Source organism: Tauraco erythrolophus, chromosome 7, assembly GCF_009769465.1.
Source record: "Tauraco erythrolophus isolate bTauEry1 chromosome 7, bTauEry1.pri, whole genome shotgun sequence".
NCBI classification, from domain to species: domain Eukaryota; kingdom Metazoa; phylum Chordata; class Aves; order Musophagiformes; family Musophagidae; genus Tauraco; species Tauraco erythrolophus.
In genome coordinates, this window is record NC_141471.1 from 48,613,947 (window position 1) to 48,627,283 (window position 13,337).

Here is a 13,337-nt window from a genome sequence, read left to right on the forward strand (position 1 = left end):
CTTTATTATTTGCTGCGCAATTAAAGGTCAATCAGATAAAATGAGATTTATGAGTAGGCAATAAAACAACTGTGCGCGTGTTTCAACAGAGCACACTAGGGAGGGCCAAAGACATGTTTTTCCGAGGACAGCAGCAAGTCCACCCAACATGTCACCTGCCTGCAGACGGCCAGCTGCAGCCACAGGGTTGGCCCGTGCCAAAGGTCGCCTTCGCCGCCGCCGCGAACTTTGACTTCTCCGGCCGTTCAGGGGACGAGCTGTTACCTCAGAGGCAGCTGCCCGCCATCACCCGGGCAAAGGGCCCCAACTCTGCCCACCGCTCCGCCGGGCAGCGAGCACAGCCGCAGCCCCTCTCCTCACCCCGCAGAGGCACAACGCGGGCGGACGCGCGGGCTCCACGCCTCAGGGTGCGCCACGGGAACGGCCCGTGTCAGCAGCCATGGCGGCCGCCGCTCGCCCCTCACGGGCGGTCTCGGGGCAGGAGAGCGGCCCGCTCTTTACCTGTACTGCCTGACACTCAGAGCGCCCGCGGGTTGCTGCGGGAAGCCGGGCAGGTGGCTGCAGAGGTACCGCTCCAAGCTGCCCTGGTTGAAGCGGTGTTGCCGCCGCACCTCGCTGGTGCCCGGCTCCGCCGCCATCTCCTCACTGCGCCGACAGCGTACACCCCGCACCGTCCCACCGCGCCGCTACGCTACTAGCGGAGGAGCCCCGCCCCGCCCGGCCCGGCGTCGCCGCGGCAACCGGAGGCGGCTTGGTCCGTCAAGGAAAGCGGTCCCCGGCGCCGGGCCGGCGGGGCTCGCGGAGCCCAGCGGCTTCTCCCGGAGGAAAGCAAGTCCCGGGAGGTCGTTACCGTCCCGGCTGACACCTGCTCTCACTCATCGCCAGAACCCGAGCGTCGCCCGCTGCCGGGCTCCAGGAGACCCCTTGGAGGTGGGAACGCTCCCTGAGGCGTCGGCGCGAGCAGGGGACGGCGCTCCCCGCCGCTCCCGGAAGCTCCCTCGGACGGGGAGACGTGTCTCTGCCGTGTCGCTGGCGCTGCCATGGCGGAGCCGAGCCGGCTGGAGCAGCTGGAGCGGCGCGTGCGGGAGCTGGAGGAGGAGCTGGCGCGGGAGAAGGGCGGGCGGCGGGCGCCGCGGGCCCGCATCGAGAGCATGAGCCCGGAGGTGACGGACTCCAACCCCTACAGGTGCGGCCGGGGGGCGAGGCGCGCTGTGGCGTGAGGAGGCTGCACATGCGGGGTTGGGTTATGAGGAGAGGGCGAGGACTGCGCCATGGGGAGGAGGCCCGGAGGCTGAGTCCGGGTGTAGAGGATGGGGATGAGGGCTCTCAGGCCGTGGGTTGGAACGGTGGGCTCTGAGGGGTGGGCCGGGTGTGCTGAGGAGGGTGTCAGGGCAGTGCTGAAGGCAGGTGCGCTGTGAGGAGGAGGGGAGAGATGCTCTCGGATTTCCCACCTGACCGGGCTGGCAGGGGGGTACATCGGGGTTACCTTGTGTTATCTTGCTTTACGGTACAGGGAGAGGGAGGGGAAAGTTTTTGAGATTTTCAGCTAAGTTGCTAATAAATGAGACAGATGTCAGTATTACATGAAGTCTTTTTCTTATTCTTCTGACTAACATATTTTAGAGTTTGGTTTAGAGATGTCCCGAGCATCTGGGACCCCTTCTGATGCTCAGCAGTTCTGGAAATCTGATGCATTTTTGGGTTTTTTTTCCAGGATGAATTGCGTTGATACAAGCTGATGCTTGTATTTTCATTCATACTTTCTATGAAAAAATGCAATAGCAGGATAAAACGTTACTTTAAAACTCTTCCAGTTATCCTCAAAACCTGATACTCTGTAATTAATTTTTAAAAAAAATGTTATGTTGGAGTTAATCTAGTCAAATTGATCAAAAAACAGTGGAAGAGTCTTTACTGGCCTGCTGCCATATGGTTCATTAAAGTAAAAAGTGTAGGCTTTCATTCTGTAAATCAGGGATTCATTTACAAAAATAGCTATGGATCCTCCTGATTTCATTGTTGGTACTCGTACCGTCTGAATAAGTGCGTGAGTTTCTGCAGGGTTAGCACTCTGTTGCTGTTGCTAATAGGAAAGTATCTACTGTCTAATTTAGACTGCATCAAGCTTGCAATCACAACTGCAGTGAAAACAGAAGGCGTGAGTTTGGTGCTTGGTGGGGTTATTTTTAAAGCAGGAGTGATTTTAAGTATCTGAAAAGCAAAATTGCTGTTAGAAATGTAGAGAGCATTTTCTGTATAATGTTGCTGTTTTTCTTTGTAGTCGCTTGATGGCATTAAAAAGAATGGGAATTGTCAAGGACTACGAGGTAGGATTTTGTCTGCATTAAAATAACCTTGCGTATTTTCCCTGTGAGGACCATTTTTGATATGCTGATCTGTATTTTATTTCTTTCTGCAGAAAATCCGTACCTTTACAGTTGCAGTAGTAGGTGTAGGTGGAGTTGGCAGCGTGACTGCTGAAATGTTGACAAGGTGTGGCATTGGTAAGGTAATGAGAGTTTTCTTCTTCTACTTCTTTATAGTAGACGGATCAGTCTTCTTCATAGAGAGTTAGATTCGATTTCACTCAGTTGATTTTGCCCAAGTAAAAAAGCACTATGAAGAAAGCACTCAAGAACAGCACTTGTGTCAACATCACAAATAAAGAGTCTTTATTTTTCTTATGCTAGTAAAATTGATTTACTTAGGGCTTAATCCTGTATCATGTGGATGATTCTTGTTTGGATGCTTGTCTTCTCTGTGCTCTTGTATGAGCCCATCTATCTAACTGTCATACTGGATTATTGCAAAAGAAAAACAAAATAAAGAAAAAGGAGGGGATAACTTGCGTAGAAGATTGTGCTAATGTTATGCGAACAAGTTGGTATTCATGAAATTGAAATGCAGTAGATGCCAAACAAATGTTTTTATCACAAACATTAGTTCATCATGTGGCAGACATAGAGCTAAAAAATCAGCAGCAGTTAAAAATAATTTGATGTGTGTATAGATAAAAAGAATCTCCAGAACGGGATTTTTCTTTAAAGAAGGAATTTGGAGAATGGCTTAGATGTTAGTATTTCCAGGCAATGCCTGACCACTTACTCATGGAACTTTAAGAAGTTTCTTAATACAGAGGTGATGCAATTTTTTATTGCAAAGTTTATTCCTCCTTCTTCTGAAGGAGCATTTCCTGAAGACCAGCATCTTAGGCATAGAAAAGTACATGGGACAATTAATTCATAATTTATAATAATCAACATGTCCATGTATTATGTAGGTATTTTAAGTGATTTGTTTTTGAAGAACTACATGCCAAGACAAGTGAAAGAAATTACAGGAGAGACTGTGTGAGTTTTAGTTGCTGGATCAGCCTAAAACCACAACATAATGCCATAACAGCAAGCAGGACTGTGATAACAGAGGTGATAGTGTTCATGTAGATAATCTGTTGAATATTCTTAGTTTAGATAAAATGAACAAATTGCTTTTTATTAAGAGTTGTTTTCATGACTTACCAATTAATTTCCTGGTGAATGACAGTTAGAATTCAGTCTTTCATGTACGTACAATGTTGGTAACTTCTGTATGTGAACTGAATGGGACTGGGGGCGGTGTTTGCTTGGGTTTTGTTGTTGGTTTTAGAATGAGTTTTGTTGTTTAAAATGCCTTGCCATAGGGCTCTGATTGTGGAGTCTTTGGAGATTCACATGTGTTAATACAATCTTTATTATAGCTACTTCTGTTTGATTATGACAAAGTGGAATTGGCAAACATGAACAGACTCTTCTTCCAACCTCATCAAGCTGGATTAAGTAAAGTGCAAGCAGCAGAGCATACTTTGAGGTATAACTTAGGGAAGTGGGTATCAAAATGTATTTACCCAGGATGCTGCTCCAGAAAACTGATGTTTCATTCTTAATCACTTGCAGAGTAGCATGATCTAATTTGGAAATTTAGATCCAATTTAGGATATAAATAGTTGTGGGAATTATTGATACTTTAAAGACATTTTTGTACTGGCCAAAACCTTAATGTAAGCCTCCATTTTAAGTATAGCTAATTTTTCTCAGAAGTTTGCTACAAATGATACCACTTTGATATGTTTTGATTTTATTTTTTTTTTTATCTTATCTGTGAATTTTTGATAAATATGGGTGTACTCTAGACTTCAGACTGGAAGCTTAAGACTGTAGCAACGCTGAAGTTAAGGAGCAGAATGCAAGTTATCATCATATTTATTAACAGTGACTTATGTTATTTCCTCCATAAGGAATATCAATCCTGATGTTCAGTTTGAAGTACATAACTACAACATCACAACACTGGACAACTTTGAACATTTCATGGATAGAATAAGGTAAAATCTCTCACCTTCTGCTCACGTGTGGCTCTAAATACAGCCTCACATTTTTATTGTTGGGTTTTTTTTCAGTGCAATGACTTCCAGTTGAAAACCAATGGGAAATATGTATGTATGAAGATATTTCTGCCTAGACATTTTCTTTAGAGTTGGCATTTATTTCTACTGTTCGATAGTTATGTTTTTATATTAGTGCATCTTTAGATTTCCAACCAAAGCTGCAGGTCTTACAGGCTTTTCCCATTATAGAAAACAGATCAGGTCATATCTTGACTGCTCCGGAGTAGTTTCAGGTGTGCTTCATAGAATGAAGAAAGGAAATAGTTATTAGCGGATCTCACAGAGAAGTTCTGAAATAACTTTTTCCATTTGCAGTTATGCTGTACAAAGATACAATTCTCCAATACTTTGTATTGTGGATGTGTACTATATAAAATTTCTTTTGATCTAAAATGCCCATATATTTAAATCCCAGCTTTGGCATGCTCTTGTTTCTACTGTAGATCTAGGATGGTAGTTGTATCCTGTTCTGCATTTGCACAAGTTTTGTTAGAAATACACTTTCCATCTGCTTCTGTACTCCAGAGCAGCATGTTGATTGCTATGTTGGTATTTTGTTCTGCCAGCAATTTCATGCAAACTTCTGATACTTATTTCAGTAACGGTGCGCTAGAGGAAGGGAAGCCTGTCGATCTTGTTCTGAGCTGTGTGGACAACTTTGAAGCTCGGATGGCTATTAACACGGTAAGGTCATCGAAGGTGTGAGGTTGCAGAGGTCGATTTTTCTCCTGTAAATAATGTTAGGAATTGTGGGGTCTAGAGGAAAGACAGGAACTTATCAAGAATCTTCCAAGAAATTTCCTCCTTGATTTAAGGAAACAGGATCTGAGATTTTACCCAGTTCTTATGAAACACGTTTTATGTGTGTACATATAACTGTAGACCTTTAAGTGACTAGCAGGTGATGGTTAGTAGGAGTTGAGTGTTGTCAGCCCTCTCTGTCTTTCCAAATTACCCTGTTTATATAAAAGTATTATCAAAGCCTGGTGTGTTTAAATCTTACAAACTTTTTAAAGACTCTGTATAGCTAATTGTATACTTCCTATGACTTTTTGTATACTAAAAATGTCTTAAGGCTGTGTACCTAATCAAACTGTTTTTCTTTATAGTAGCAGCCAATGCAGGGTACATGCCAAACACGTGTGTTCTGTTATCCTTCAGCTAACTGGATCTGCAAATTGCATGCACAGATACACTGTATCCATGCCACTAAAAGTAGTTTGTGCAATTAGATTCTGTAGTGTGCTAGTAATTGGATCACTGATGCCTGTGTTTGTTCAAAAGTCTCAGGTCCTGAGGAAAGCACAAAGGGCTGGCTTCATGAGGACAACTTCAATTTGTCCTTTGGTAAACAATTTCTATTCTACCTTTTCCTGTTCCTTTTTCTGATCATGGCCTTTTTCTCTTAAAGCAGGAAGATAGATGTGTTTAATCACTCTCAATTTACAACCTTTTTTTTTTCCCCGTTATACTTCTGCAGTGCTGACGTGTGTGTTTCTGTGTTTATAAGGCCTGCAATGAACTTGGACAAATCTGGATGGAATCTGGAGTGAGTGAAAACGCAGTGTCAGGACATATACAGCTGATCACACCTGGTGAATCTGCTTGTTTTGCGGTATGCAGTGTTCTGAAGAATTGTTCATTTGTTTTTCTTTTGAAGTGGGACTGGGAGTATGAAGATTAGCTGGCTAGTGAACATGATCCTGGCACAGCTGATGGAGTAGCTTCAAATTTTGTGTGATCTGTGCTTTTTTTATATACTTTTTTTAAAAACTGAATTTCTTTTTTTTCCCTTAGTGTGCTCCTCCACTTGTAGTTGCTGCAAATATTGATGAGAAAACATTAAAACGAGAAGGAGTTTGTGCAGCTAGTCTTCCTACAACTATGGGTGTTGTGGCAGGACTTCTTGTCCAAAACGTTCTGAAGTAAGTGTCTGAATTGCTGCTATTCAATGTGCAGCACCATAAGAGAAAGAAACCTGGAGGAACATTTCATAATGATGGGTCTACTTCTTTTTATATGTTTGTGGTCTATTTCCTAAAGATACTGGCATCATTAGACAGGGCTGAAATACACACTGCTTGAATTGCTGGTGTGTTTACTTTGGAGCTGCTGTTCTTAATAGAACTTTTCAGTGGTAAGGAAAAGTCTTCTGAATTTTCCTAAGAATTTCTCTTACTGCATAGACACACTTTATTTTTTTTTTTTCCTCCTTGTAGTTCTGCATTTAAACGTGCTCCTATTTGACATGACTAAGTTACACGCAAAAATGCTACAGTGCAGACTCTTTGGTATTTTGTACATGGACAAAGAAGAAATCATTTCCCTTGCAGTGTGTGTATTCTAACCTGAGATGAATTAAAAATTGTATAGAAATATGAGATATTTTAATATTTTCCAAGTACTGTCACATGACTCCAGCTGCTAAAAGAACTGCGTATATCAGCAAGGAAAATTCTTTAACAACTTTGTATTTGGTTTCAAAATGATGCACCATCTTTTACAAGCGTTTTTGAGAATAAGATCTTATTTAGCCTATTTTTAGCTTTAGCTTGGTTTTGTCAGTTATCCAAAAATTTCTGGTTACAAAGAATAAAAACACTGTTTGCAAACGTGCCTACAAACAACTAAGCGCCATTGTCAGCTGTGCAGAGAGAGGTGTTATATAAAATTGCATAGCAACAGGGGTTTTTCTTCAATGAACAATGCAAACATTGCAGCTTAATGTAAATCTTTATTTTCATTGCCAGTATGACCCTACAGTAAAGATAATTAAACTGGTTTTGATTAGCTGTTGAAAACTCTCCCTTCCTAATAAAGGGCACCGAGTGTTTCACGCGATGGGTTAAGGCACAGGAGAAAACTGCTTACATTTAAGCATTTTTTTTTTTCTGAGACTGTAGCGGACTTGTTCTCACACGCGTAGACCGCAGGAGGATCAGGTTCTATGTTGATGCAGTTATGCTGTGGTCAGGTGACTACAGCTTATTTTAAAACAATTACAGTAATTTTTTACAACTTCACTGGTGTGAAAGTTTATTCTAAAAGTTGAGGAAAAATTATTCCTTGAGCAACTGAATTTTTAGGTTTGCGCCTGTATATAAGGGCCTGCTTTTTCTGTTTGTGTTTCTAGATACCTGTTAAATTTTGGTACTGTGAGTTATTATCTTGGTTACAATGCGATGCAGGATTTCTTTCCAACTATGTCTATGAAGCCAAATCCACAATGTAGTGACCAAAATTGCAGAAAACAGCAAGAAAATTATAAGGTAAAATGTTTTGTGTTTTTTTAATTTTCCTTTTCTTAAAGTCTTAAGAGCAAAGCAAGCTACAGACCTGTAGTTGAAGAAAACTTTCATCGCTGCTCCCATTTTCAGCAGCCTTGTCTTCAGATGGTTGCACATGTTTCTAAAAAGACAGAGTTCTCTTAAAGCAATGGGTAGGCAGGATGGCTTCCATTCAGTTAGATAATACTTTCTTCTGCAGTAATTGCTCAACCTTTCTGGCAGTCATATGTTTTTAAGTGTTAAGGTTTGGGGTTTTTTAACTTGCAGGTATTCAGCATTTTTATGCCTAACTAACAAAGTTCCAAAGGGTGACTGCATGCCTTAAAGATTAAAAGAAGTGTGAATATTAGATTTTATCATCTTTGCTGTTGATGAAAATTGGACTATTACATATATTATGGGTTTTATTTTTTTGTATTTTTCCTTCAGAAAAAAGAAGCTGCACGACCAAAAGAAGAAGTAATTGAACAGGAAGAAGAAATAGTTCACGAAGATAATGACTGGGGTAAGTAATCAACTGGAGATGAAATGATGTTTCCGTACCAAGATTCAATGAAAGTCTTTGTTTTGGGTGAACACACTGTAGGGTACATGGGACTTCTCATGGTTCCTGTTTTTTGCACTTTATACTACATAATTACTGCTGGCTTTTCACAGGTTTTGACAGTAATGCTAACAAAACTTGAAGATGTAGTTTTAGTATAATGTGCAGGTTTTAGGCACAAAAATTAACACTTTGTATAAAATACTTTCTCAGAAGACGGTCTGAAGATCTGAAAGATGTGGGAAGATTTATTGGCTGTGTGTTCGTTTCAAATATGTAGCTACAGAGCATTTGTCATTACCAAAACCACTTCGCTGAGGCATCCCCATAGGTCTTTTTATTCCTCCGAGGGAATAAATTTTTCAATTAGAAAAAATTGTCTTAAGAAATAGTACGTGCATTTTTCAAGAATGGATATATACATTCTGTTGATTGCATGATCTAGAAAATAACTTACCCTTGGTAAGTGTCCTCACAGTAGGATTTAAACTGTTAAGGACAAGGAAGCCCTATAGGAGAGGTGCCATTCTTGTCCACAACTTCCTTGTATGGAACAATTTCATGTATTATAAAGGGAAAAAGTTTTACATTGATAATGGGAATGATATTGAAATCAAAGGTCTTTCTGCTTTTACATTTTTTCTATTTTAGAAAAGTAGCTGCAGTTTTCCTTGTGCTATGCTAACATAGTGATTAAAGAACTTTTTCGTCTAACTTCTAATGGAGTTCTCAATTCCTTTTAATGCCAAGGCATCGAGTTAGTATCTGAAATTTCAGAAGATGAGCTGAAGGCTGCGTCTGGCCCAGTACCTGAGCTTCCTGAAGGAATTACTGTAGCATATACTATCCCAAACAAGGTAATATTTTTGTTCTTTATTAGTACACTTATTTTTTAACTACCTTGTATAGATTAAGTTTATAAAATGAGCCACTCTGGTTACCCTTTAAACCTAAAATAAAACTCCACAATTCCAGTAAAATTGTACCTCAGTACATCCGACGGCTGTCTTCTGTGGTCCAGTTCTGGGTTTCCATGAAGTGTATTTCTTTCGTTATGGGTGTTAGTGTGAGTGTAGTTTTGGTGATAGGAACAAATGTATTTGGGGGACAGGGGAGGGAAAGAAAACGTGAATTTCTCAGTTGATATTTTGATGACTAATATTTTAACCATCATTATCTTGTAAAAACTATATGTAACCAAAGAGCATAGCTGGGGAACAGAATCTGTACGTATTGCAGCCAGAACATTCTCACTCCTGGTCAGAACAGAGTACACAATTTAAGCTTATAATCACCCAGGCCTAGTCTTGCACCCGAGTGCTTCGTTCTAGGAAAACGGTGTGGTACCACAGGGATAAAGCTTATTTGTGCAGGGTTTTTTGTTTGCTATTTTATTTTTATTGCCAACTTTTCTTCCTGTTCCTAATAGGAAGAGAATTTGATAACTGAGGAAACGGTAGCTGATTCTGAAGAAAGCCTAGAAGAACTCATGGCCAAAATGAGAAACATGTAGCAAAACAAATATTAAGTACAACTTTTGGGAGTTCGGATTGACTTTTGCATTTTGAGAAGACCAGACTTCTTTTTTCTTTTCTTTTTTCCCATCCACTGAAGCTTATCTTTACGTTTCTGCTGAAATGGAACTGTTACATGGACAAGAAGGAAACAGGCTGAGCTTGTTTATATTCTGTTGTCTATTCATGTCTTTAACATGTGGAGTTGTGCTACTGTAAATTTTCATTTCTCAGCATCACTAGTGTCCACAGACAGCAGGGAAATAAAAGGAGATGGATAAACTAACAGAAGCTGGCATAGCACATTATATGCAATATCACGTGGTGAGAACAGTACCTAGCATAGGATAAGTGAAAAATGGAATCTGCTGGAGTGGACTGAGTAGGGTCAAGGGCAAATGATAGTGCCTCGCTTGTATTGCTGCTTCTGATTTTCCAGGCACTGGTACTTGTCGTTGTTCGCCGGTCTCCGTAAATTCTTGGCATGGATCACGCTGTGGTTACTTTTTCTGAGTAAACAGAGCATTTCAGCCTTTTCATTTGCCTTAAATATCTCTGGGATGGATTTTTTTTCAAACTTCCCAGTTTTTATCAATGTTTTCCTACTGCTTATTCTTAAAATAGCTGCCTATAAGTTTTGTATGTGATTATGCTTTGAGTATGCTACAACAAGGCAAAGTCTTTTGTTAGCAGATAATTATACTAGGAGACTGGATATTAGCATGTCTCTATTTCAGCTGGCAGATGCTTTTCATCACAAAATCAGTAAGAATTACCAGCAACATTGGAAAGAAGAGGAGATTTTTGTCTACCTCTTTGAAAATCTAAATCTTGTATTTTTGTTGCTTATTAAGAGTTTAGCTATAATTCTAATCCATCCCCATCATATGGGCTGTATCAAGGAATATACTTAATCCAAGTTTGCATAGGAAAGCTTCTAAAATGACATGCTCTAAACTTTGTTTAGCGTTGCACATATCTTCAGCAGAGTAGCTAAGCTGCTGTATTTGTCTTGTAATAATGTTAGTACAGTCATATTACCTTTTACATTACCACCTGTTTTAACTGACCTGTAAACGTGCACAGTCCATGGTGTTAGTAAACCCTGCAGAATCGGACGTATCAATTTCAAGTATTTTAACTACTCTGAGTGTCTGATGCAGAACTTGACCATTATTTAGATTTGGCTTAGAAGAATGTAAATTTCAACCTTTACAATACAATACAAGTATTTCCATCTTGGGCTGTTCAAAAAACATTTCCATAGCATGATGGTGCACATCACAGAACCAGCTAGTAATGGTAGCAGCAGTATCCAACCAACAGATAAAAAGAGAGTAATATTGTGGAGGTGCTTCTCTTTCTTAGGGCAGCTGAATGAATACTTGGTTTAAAAATGTTTGATTTCTAAGCAACGGTTACAAACTTCAAAGTGTTTCCTGCACAGCTGACACTAGATTGTATTATTCCTGTACAAATCACCTCTGAAGCTATTGAGGGAGGTTTTGGGTGTGGTACATTATACTGTAAACTGGAAGAGGTTTTTATGGATTGAGTTGTTTTGGAGAAAGCAGATTTTAGAAATGAATGGCAGAGAAGGATGGGAAATAGAATAATGAGACCATTAAAAAGGTAAATGCTTGAATCTGTGTCACTAAGTCTACGTTAGCTTGATTCAAGTGTCAATTGAAGTGTTACTTACACGTTTTTGTGGATTTACCTACCTGTTGGGAACAATAAAAGTGGGGCACACACCTGGCTCTGGAGATGGAGGCAAACAGTTAACTGAGCTGTTGTAGAACTGAGCCGATCTTGACCCTTACTCTGGGCTGACATGGCTGCTGTCACATGATTGACAGCTTTGGAAGAGGCAACTGCTTACTATTTTACTTCATGTACAGTTTTGTGAACAAATTAATACGCTGTTGTTCGCCCATTTACAGAGTATGCAAAATGGTTCTCATGTTACTTTCAGACTTTCAACTTGTATATACAAGAAGAATTTGAAATAATTAGAAAATACTCTGAGAAGAATGTAGGTGCCAATGGTTAAAATTATTTAAAAGTAAACAGCATCAAAAAAAGCAGCTTTAAGGATTTTTCTTTTTTTTTCTTTTAAATTAAAAAGACATTTACAAGTATACTCTACTCCAACTATAAAACCTAATGGAAAATTTATTACTTCTGTTAATTTATTACTTCTGTTATGAACTAACAAATTAAAGTACATTGCAATGGTTTAGTCCAGCTTTGTTCATTTGGCAATCTTATACAAGAAGCTTTCAGTTTTTACAGCGTATCATGAATGTTACTGAGAAGTTGATATTCTGACTGTATAATTAAATCTCCATTGAAACTGCTGACTTTCTGTTTTGAGGTGGAGTTTTCCTACATCAAAGTATTATTTGGCATACATCAGATATACAAATTACTTTTTTCTTTAATGTCCATGAGGTACCACTACAAATACATGAACAACTGTCTTAAGAGCGCTGTGTCTACAGCTGCATAAGCTTGTGGCCCACATGCAGCATGCCAGACCCTCCACTAGCACCCATGATCCTTGTTTTACGTAGAAAGTTTTCTTTGGATTGACAGAGCAAGCATGTTGTTTCCTCACCGTCTTTGCTAATGGACCATGGATGGTTGGGATCTGCTACTTTTTAAGGACTGATTTTTCTTCCAAAAGCAGCTGTGCAGCCTATGAGTAAGTTGGAGAGAAGTCACTCGAGGAAAGAATAGTAACAGTTCAGAATTGGAAATCACTAAATGGGGAAAGTCTGACATAACACTAAAGGTCTAGAAAGTACCTTCTTATTTAAGCTAGCACCATTAAGGAAAAGTATTTAGGAGAACAAGATACATCATTAAACATGTTAAAGCCAGAACAGAGGAGACGAGCTGGAGCGTGCATCTGGTAGTTCCTAACACTGGCTTTAGAGGAGGGAATTGGCAGGTCTGAGAATAGGCAACAGAAACACATACAAGCTGAGAAGATTGAGGTTTTGGTTTTGTTTTTTGTTTTTCCTTTCGCCCCTCTCTTTACTGGGTAACAGTGCTGCAAAGAAACTTTGCAATTTTCAAAACTTCAAGGTGGCTAGAATACAGTGGGAAAACTCACTTTGATTTTCTTAAGTAAGAGGAAAATAGCAAGGTGCCAATTCTTGTTGCTGTATTGCAATACCTTCAAAAGCTATTTTTGAATTTTTTTCAACTATATCTTAATCTGAAAAATAAAATTTGGGTTGTACATTTGTTCTGTCAGTTTTATATACTTTTGCCAAGTTATGGTCTTATCAAAATTTTTCAAACTGGATCAAGTAAATCTTTACATCAGTTGCCTCTGAAATATTTTAGTGAGGTTTCAATTAATTTTTCACTTACATTCAATTTTTTATAAAAAGGTTTTTTAGTATGTATTTAAATTGATTCATGGATTTATGCACCAAATGAGAACAGACTTCAGACTGATTCTTCCAGATGACTAGAGTATTAAGAAACACAACAGGCAGGTAGATCTGATTAGCAACTCTTTTTATTGATGGCAAACTATTTTGCATCACTAGGTT

General features: G+C 39.8%; 2 protein-coding genes across 7 annotated transcripts in view; one reads left to right on the forward strand and one right to left on the reverse strand.

Annotated features, from left to right (window-relative positions):
* Positions 1-638, reverse strand: part of ACAD11 (acyl-CoA dehydrogenase family member 11) — a 34,159-nt gene extending 33,521 nt beyond the window's left edge. For all 3 annotated transcript variants that reach the window (XR_015222272.1, XR_015222271.1, XM_086615085.1), the window contains exon 1: positions 502-638. Coding sequence is in view for 1 of the 3 variants with exons in the window: in XM_086615085.1 (XP_086471211.1) it covers positions 502-638 (137 nt within the window). In the remaining 2 variants the exon portion in view is untranslated. The remainder of the gene's footprint in view (positions 1-501) is intronic.
* A 402-nt stretch (positions 639-1,040) lies between these two features.
* Positions 1,041-11,585, forward strand: UBA5 (ubiquitin like modifier activating enzyme 5). Of its 4 annotated transcripts, none has more exons than XM_086614442.1 (12): positions 1,041-1,186; positions 2,282-2,327; positions 2,420-2,509; positions 3,737-3,846; positions 4,274-4,360; positions 4,990-5,107; positions 5,934-6,038; positions 6,221-6,348; positions 7,557-7,692; positions 8,140-8,215; positions 9,005-9,111; positions 9,684-11,585. In XM_086614442.1, the coding sequence occupies exons 1-12, from the start codon at positions 1,041-1,043 to the stop codon at positions 9,765-9,767; spliced, it is 1,233 nt and encodes a 410-aa protein (XP_086470568.1). In that variant the 3' UTR covers positions 9,768-11,585. The 4 variants fall into 4 exon arrangements, with proteins under 4 accessions (XP_086470568.1, XP_009984129.2, XP_086470570.1 ...); XM_009985827.2 differs by having other exon boundaries at positions 5,023-5,107; XM_086614444.1 differs by lacking the exon at positions 2,282-2,327 and having other exon boundaries at positions 1,165-1,186; positions 5,023-5,107.
* The last annotated feature ends 1,752 nt before the right edge of the window (positions 11,586-13,337 follow it).